Source organism: Daktulosphaira vitifoliae, unplaced genomic scaffold (genome assembly GCF_025091365.1).
Source record: "Daktulosphaira vitifoliae isolate Bord-2020 unplaced genomic scaffold, ASM2509136v1 Scaffold_1, whole genome shotgun sequence".
NCBI classification, from domain to species: domain Eukaryota; kingdom Metazoa; phylum Arthropoda; class Insecta; order Hemiptera; family Phylloxeridae; genus Daktulosphaira; species Daktulosphaira vitifoliae.
The window spans coordinates 70,839,447-70,846,994 of record NW_026099572.1 but is presented as its reverse complement, the minus strand read 5'-3'; the positions used below and the strand labels follow the sequence as shown (position 1 = coordinate 70,846,994).

The following is a 7,548-nucleotide window of genomic DNA, read 5'->3' as shown; positions in this document are numbered from 1 at the left end:
TTTTTTTTTTTTTGTCTATTACCACTCAATCTCAGCTCTCACTGGACCGATTTTTATGAATAATACGTTAGAAGACCACAAATTGTATCTAGTCGAAGACATTACCCTTCACAATAGAAAAAAATTACCTCGTTCTTCGTAAATGGGACAAATTTCCAAAAAAATTACAATTTTAAAAATCGCCATTTTTTGACATATTTTTAATTTTTTTACTTAAATCTGCCATAACTTTTTTAAAAATAACAAAATCAATATAATATTTTTTATAAATGCATTATATCTTTACTTTTCATTTGGTATATATTTTTTATAAATTTATTAAATTGGCTTGTTAGTTAAGTGTTATTTTTTTGTATTATTGAAAGAAAAAAACGTTGATCAAGTTTTATGTCAAAATACATTATCCATATTATTTTCTAAAGGCATACAGTTGTTTTCATTTTTTTTTTTTTTACATTGGCTGGTTACAATTGGTACTTTATTACAATAAAACTGCGGGTATTGTATTACTATTATAAATTCATTTTATTCATATGGAGCATAACTAAATGTAAGTAGTATGGATTATCATATTTATTAATTATTTAATTTAGCAATAATAAAAAATTGGTTGTTGTTATTTGAATTATTTCGTTATATTTATTAAGTTAAACAATCCTATTTTGGATAAACAAAAAATATTTTTCATTTAACAAATTTTAAATTGATTAAGAAATTTTTGTTGATTATTAGTTGCCCCTATTTTAAGCCGTACGGCGAAGTTCTGTTCCCCATATTTACTTGGGATTTTTTAGAACAGCCCAGGCGGCAACAAACTTTTTCAACTTAACTTTTGAAAGTATTCCGGGAAGTCTGACACTTTTATATATATCTTAAATTAAAGCTAATGTAATATACTATATTATGGAAAAAAATATTTCGGACTTTATGTTGTCTTCACGGTGTAAATGGCTACCAAATGCTATTTTTGATGAAAATTCTCGATTTTATATTTTACATTTTTTACTTTAAAATGCTATAACTTTTTAAAAAATATATGGATCAAAACAATTTTTTCATGAGAAGTAGTATTTATATACATCTTTCATTCAAAATACTTTTTTTTTAAATCAGACCATTTACCTATATATAGAGGAGATTCAAAACTAAAAAATTCATATAGAAAGTAGAATTTTTTCAACTTAATTTTTTAAAGTGTTCCGGAAATACTGACACATATATATATATATATATTAAATTAAAGTTTTAGTTTGATTTCATGGTGAAAAATAGTTAATAATAAAATTAGATTTTTGTAAATAATTATTTTTTATATTTATAATTTTATAATGCTATAACTTATTAAAAAATACATGGATCAATACAAATTTTTTATGATAAAGACTATTTATATACCTCTTTCATTCGACATACTTTTTTTTTTTAAATAAAACCATTTCTCTTAATATATTTATATATTACAAATTACATTTTGATGACTTCTAAGAAAAACAATATTTGGGTTTTTTTTAAGTCAATTCCCTGAGTTCAAAATCTTAATGTGGAGTGCCTGGCTCAATCCACGCCGGACACATAATTTTGTATATTTTGTATTAAACTACTAAATATCATAGTTAAGTCAAGACATTAAAATGAATTTTATTTAAGTATGATTTAAATAAATTTAAGTTATTTACTTTTTATTGATAATTGCCATCCAAATGATTCGTACATTTTAGTAATAGCTTTCAATCGAGCAAATATTATGCAACAAAAATTTATTATTATTATTTCATAGACAATTCCTATAACCGTCATGTGAATTAAAACAGTTGCCTCGATAACATATATAAACATGTACATCTTTTCATAGAACTCACGAGACACTACACCAATGAATATATTAATAATGCAACGTCGGTAAATTACTATATTTCCGTCGGAATTTTTTACAGTGAATTCTTTTAAAAAAAATGGACTAATGACCCAAAATAATATAAAAATAATATAAAATAATGCAAAACTATTTGAAAAGATATTAAGATTTTTTTTTAATAATTGAAACTTTTTTGTGTCATTTTTATACTTAAAAAAATCATCTTTTATTATATCAAATAAATTTAAAAACTCATTTGATTTTTGAACTAATCTCAACATTTTTAATGCCGTTATAAAGAAGCCTAATATAAGAATTACGCCAAAAATATAAGCGTTCGGGTCATTAATAAAATAGTAGCATTCAATTACACAACAAATAACTGTGAACATTTCTAAGATTAATGGAAAGGAAAACAGAAATAAGTAAGTTATGCGTTTCCATTCTGAAAATTTAAGTTGGTATAATGGCAAATATAGTGATTGAAGTTTAGCAAATTCCATGAATACATTGATTTTATAGAAGATATTTTCATTTGTATCACTCATAATGACGTTTATCATTTCCCTAAAAGAATAAAGTAAAATAAAGTTTAAATAAAATATATATAAGCTACAAATGTGTTAAAGAATTAAAATTTCAATTCCCAAGCCTTCTTTTAAGAGGATTTAGCGGATAGATTCCCTTTATTCGCAATACAAATAGTTTAAAAATATTGTACCATACGATTCATTAATCTCTATATATATACAGTGTGATTCATTAAAAATAAAAAACCCATTTTTCAGAAAATATTGAATATTTTAATTTTTGTTTAGGAAAATATTGTTTAATTCAAAAACTTTATAATATTATGTAATTAAATAATTTTTTTCATCCCTTCAGGGATAAAAAACCTTAACACGGGAAAGAAATTGCGTATTGTAACCAGTAAATAACATTATAAGGTAATGATTACTTCCGTCTATTGTATTTTGTATTGGCTTTCTTCAAATCTTAAAAAAATTTTAATCAAAATATTATTTGTAATTGTGAAGAATAACATAGAATATATTTAAAATATAGTTCTATATTTTAAAATTGATTAAAAAAAAGGTATAAAGGTATTTATGTAGACCATAAGTATTATGAGTTCTCAGTTAGATCTACTCTATACTGTATAAATATTTATAAAGGGTCGGCCTGATCAAGTGGGTAAAAACGTATGTTTTGGCACACGGGGTCCTGAGTTCAATCCCCAACAAGATTTTTCTTGCGATTTTTCTAATAGGTGGTGTCTGGCGCAAGTCGACCATAATACCCGTCCCATCCATCATTGCCCTAGCCAAAAACCAACTTTGACTTGTAAAAGAGAGCCACCACCCTCTGTAGCATGTTAAGTTCGGGAAATAGAAGAATGTGAAATTGATCATCATGTATAAATATATATATAATCTCTAAAGATTTAACAACGTTATATTCAATAAAAAATATTGTCTCTATAAACATTTTATCAACAAAATAATGCTGAATTAAATTTTAAAAAAGTAAATGTTAGAAGTTATGAGTTATAAATTTATAACAATAATAGAGTCATAACATGATATCTTTTTATAAAAAACAAAATTAAAACAGGTCGTGTTTACGAAGAAAGACTATTCGTTAAATGTTCAAGTTTTAATTATTTTCTATTACTTCAATGACAACTAAACATTGAAATACATTTCAAAATAACAACAATAAGTATACGTATATATTAAGTATACAATTGATTATTATAGATACACTTTTCAAAAATAAATTACTGGATATGTAGGTTTCAGTTCCTAGCCCTCGTACATACTTCGTGATAATCAAAAAAAAAAAATTGTAAAACTAATTAAAATTTAACGACTGAAAAATAAAATGAAATGTTGAGATAATCTATTGTTCTTAGGTAGTTTTGATAACTTAGTACTCCCAAATATATTGAAAAATTATTCATATATTTATATAAAAATATAATAAAAGAGAGAGAAATTATATTTAATACCCTAAAATGTTGTACTAATTTAAAAATATATTCTACTTTTTATTTTGTAAAAATATTTTTTAAATACAATAAGTTTTACCTAAAAATCAACTTACTTAAATTATTTTATATGCACTGATATATCATTGATGAGATGTTTATTTTTGAAAAAATTATTCTATATAGACTACTGACTCCATTAAAAACATATTAAAAAATGTATAGTCTTCAAAGCTTGATTCCTGACGTTAAAAAATGTCTTTAGATTTTAATAGATTCTATGAAAATAAAATTAATGTATGCGCTTAAAAATACCCATGTAAACACAAATTGTTTATGCACTATTCTAGTAGGATGCATTTTTTATAATTCCTAATAATTCTTTATCGACTTAATAATCGGTTTATAAAATAGCTATCAATATAAGATAGTGATATTTATTAATTTGTAGACAGTTACGTAAACACTTTGATGTAACCGTTTGAAGTTAATACAGTTTTAATCGAAGAGAAAATACATCATTAAAAACAATGTACTTAAATATTCAATATTATACGTAAGTAAAAATATGTCACGTAAAAAATTTAATTTTTACATTAAAATGGTGGAGGAATAATAGTTAATGACAGGAAATGATAATACCTCGTAAATAAAATAGCGTTCCCGTATATACTTTTTTTACTCTATACTTTATAATACATATAGCATTATTGTTAACTCTCTTTAACATTTCATTTTTTTAATAAATTTCTCCTTAAATAATAATAATATTGAAATTATTTTTTATGGCTTTGAGAATAGTAAATATCTTTTGATTTATGAGTGGTTCATTATTTTTTGGTTCTTATTACTTATAATGGTACCAATTATAATTTTGTAAATTGCAATATACATAATTAAATGAAATTAAATAGAAAATGATCTAATTAAGAAAACAGCAATGGAGCCATTACTTTGGAATTAGTTAGGAAATTAATTCCTTAACTTCCTTAAGATTTGCCTAGCAATAAAATAACTAAAAATCATACTCGCACTTTATCTATAATCTAAATTTCAAAATTATATATTGTACCATCAAGATTTTAGTTTATTAACACAAAAAAAATGTATCTATTTATTATACATATTTTTTATCATGTGGTTCTTAAGTACCAGATAGCAATATTTATATGAATCATTTTAAGATACGCGGATGGATTTTTAATTAAAAATAATTACACATGCACAAAAATTACAAATAACTGTGGAATTTTTAATCAGATAAATTATCACTTCAAAAATTTTTAATTCTAAAAGTTTATGAGAGGGTACCTTATTAAACGTGTTTAGACTATAATTTTTATAGATTTTAATCGAGGGGCATTTTAGGACTTTTTCCTTGGAAGACATTAAAAAGAAATTTGTAACTACTTCTTCACTCAAAGAAAAATAACAATTAATTTTAATAAATTTTATTTATCAACCAATGTAAAACCATTTTATTATAATAAAAAATAAATTATTGATTTGATATAAATTTTAATGAATTAATAAAATGTGATTCATTTTTAATAATTCAGTTTATCATAAAATTTATTATATAATAGTATATTTAATTTATTAAATATACTATTATACCAATAACTGAATTTATTGCGACAATAAAAACAAAAATGTAATAAAAAATTCTAAAACGAAACTTACATGAAGAAACCTGAACCTATAAAAACTATAGATCCATCTGATACTAATACATTATTTGGAATTTTTATTTTTCCGACAAATATTCTCAATATATATTGAAATAAATAAAAAAGAAAAATTTATAACTTTAAAAGTTTAGATTACAGTTTATACTCCAAGACTTACTTTACTTTTCCCTAGTTACAAATTGTTGGTAAATACTAAATATTGATAGTTACGCCTGTGAAATGTATACTTCTAGGCGTATATGGGCAGTGTATAGGTTCACTCGGAAATATCTAAAGAGCATGGTAAATTTAGATGTTACAATGCATTTAAATTTTGATTCTTTCTGTCAAAATCATTCTGTCTACTTCACTCAGCAACCTCCTTTTTCAATATCACTATGTTGCTAAATTGTCAGACAGAGTTCCCGCTCACGCAAACAATCAACATTTTCCCCGACAGTGTGGGTACTTCTAGCTAACCTAACACTCTTGTCAACCACAATCTTTCCACGCTCCACATTTGATATTCCAAAAATGTGTATATGGCGTTATCCCTCTATGCTGACAAATTTTTGCATCCTTGGTCTAGTGCTTTATTGATCTTTTGTAGATACTTACCAAGTATCCATGTCCTGTAATAATTTGAAGTAAGTGGAAGTCTATTTCACCATGAGCTTTCCACGTCCATTTTTCCAGATCATGTATTAAGATTTTATCCATATGCCAGTAACTGCAACATCTAGTTGTATTTTCCAGATACTCATGTCTACTGTCGTAGCGTAATCCTCCAGTCAGAATCCCTGCGTTTAGAATTGCAACGTAAAACATACGCCTGCTTCTTTCCACTACCAGAAATTCGATTGAAGGAGTTCCTGAGTGAACATTGACAGATATATAACTGACTATATGATAAGTAGTGCATTTAATGTATACTTGATAGGGTTTTATGCTGAACTTCTCTTAACACATTCTCATTTAGCTTAACTCTCTGGAACGCATTGGCCCAGACAGCAGCCTCACACAGTAATACGGAATGCACCACACTAGATAAAAGGTGCCGTAGTAGTTTTCTAGATACTTTCCTCAATCTTTGTAGATTGAGCATGAGACTTATCAGGTACTTTTTAACCTTTTCAGTCGCTACTTTAAAATGGGGTTTGAATTTAAGGTCTCGGTCGATAATAAAACCTAGGTAATTTAACGATTGATTTACTGAAATAATGCATTTTCAATTCTTCAAGCAGGAAGAGTATCTTTATTATTTTTTTTTTTTTAATGCAACTGCTTCAGTTTTCCTTATGGTAAGAGAAAGTCTCAGCCGTCAGAATTCAACCGCAACCGTTTTCAGAGGTTCTGCCAATCGATCTATCACTTCAATTTAAGTTGAGCCAGTTGCTACTTTCATGATGTCACCTGCAAACACTTAAATTGCAGTACCTGTTGGAAACTGCCGTTTAACTACCATTTTATACGTTAAGTTTTACAGTAATGGATCTACCACTCTACTACCCTTAGGGTATACCACATGCGACTAAAATTACTAACTCCTGTTCAATGTAGGGACATTTTATCATCACATTACATTTTGAAAAATAATTCTATGATAATCTGGAATTTTCCGATAGTTCAAACTTATAAAGCTTGCATGATTTTCCGCCAGCCAATTGAATTAAAGTCATTCTGAACATTTTAACTAGTTATACACTAGTTGAACACTGTAGTTAAACAACTAGGATTCACTAGATGAAATACCGTCAAGATTTCATTGATTACGCGATTAGCTTTCTTTCTGTGACTAACATGATGTACAGCGTTATCTAATTCCTCTTGTAAGAACAATTCTTCATTTTATGATAATTTAAGAAAGGTCTGGAAAATACTCTGTTGTAACACTCTCGATGAAATCGTTTTTCATTCTTAATTTTCTCATGACTAACTTGTATGGCTTACTCTATGAATCACAATCAACCGATTAGATAAGCTATTCCCACTATTCAGCCTTTATTCTAGTTTTTTTCGACTTAGTTCGCTAT

The 7,548-nt window shown here is 26.0% G+C and overlaps 1 protein-coding gene across 7 annotated transcripts in view; it reads right to left on the bottom strand.

Annotated features, from left to right (window-relative positions):
• The window catches only part of LOC126894744 (uncharacterized), an 18,541-nt gene extending 14,368 nt beyond the window's left edge, over nucleotides 1–4,173 (bottom strand). Inside the window, exons 1-2 of one of the 7 annotated variants that reach the window (XR_007701501.1) lie at nucleotides 3,962–4,173; nucleotides 1,677–2,422 (exon numbers count right to left, since the gene is read on the bottom strand). Coding sequence is in view for 4 of the 7 variants with exons in the window: in XM_050665970.1 (XP_050521927.1) it covers nucleotides 1,677–2,418 (742 nt within the window). In the remaining 3 variants the exon portion in view is untranslated. The remainder of the gene's footprint in view (nucleotides 1–1,676; nucleotides 2,423–3,961) is intronic. The other 6 variants (XM_050665970.1, XM_050665978.1, XM_050665971.1 and 3 more) reach the window with 6 other exon arrangements.
• Nucleotides 4,174–7,548: the final 3,375 nt, after the last annotated feature.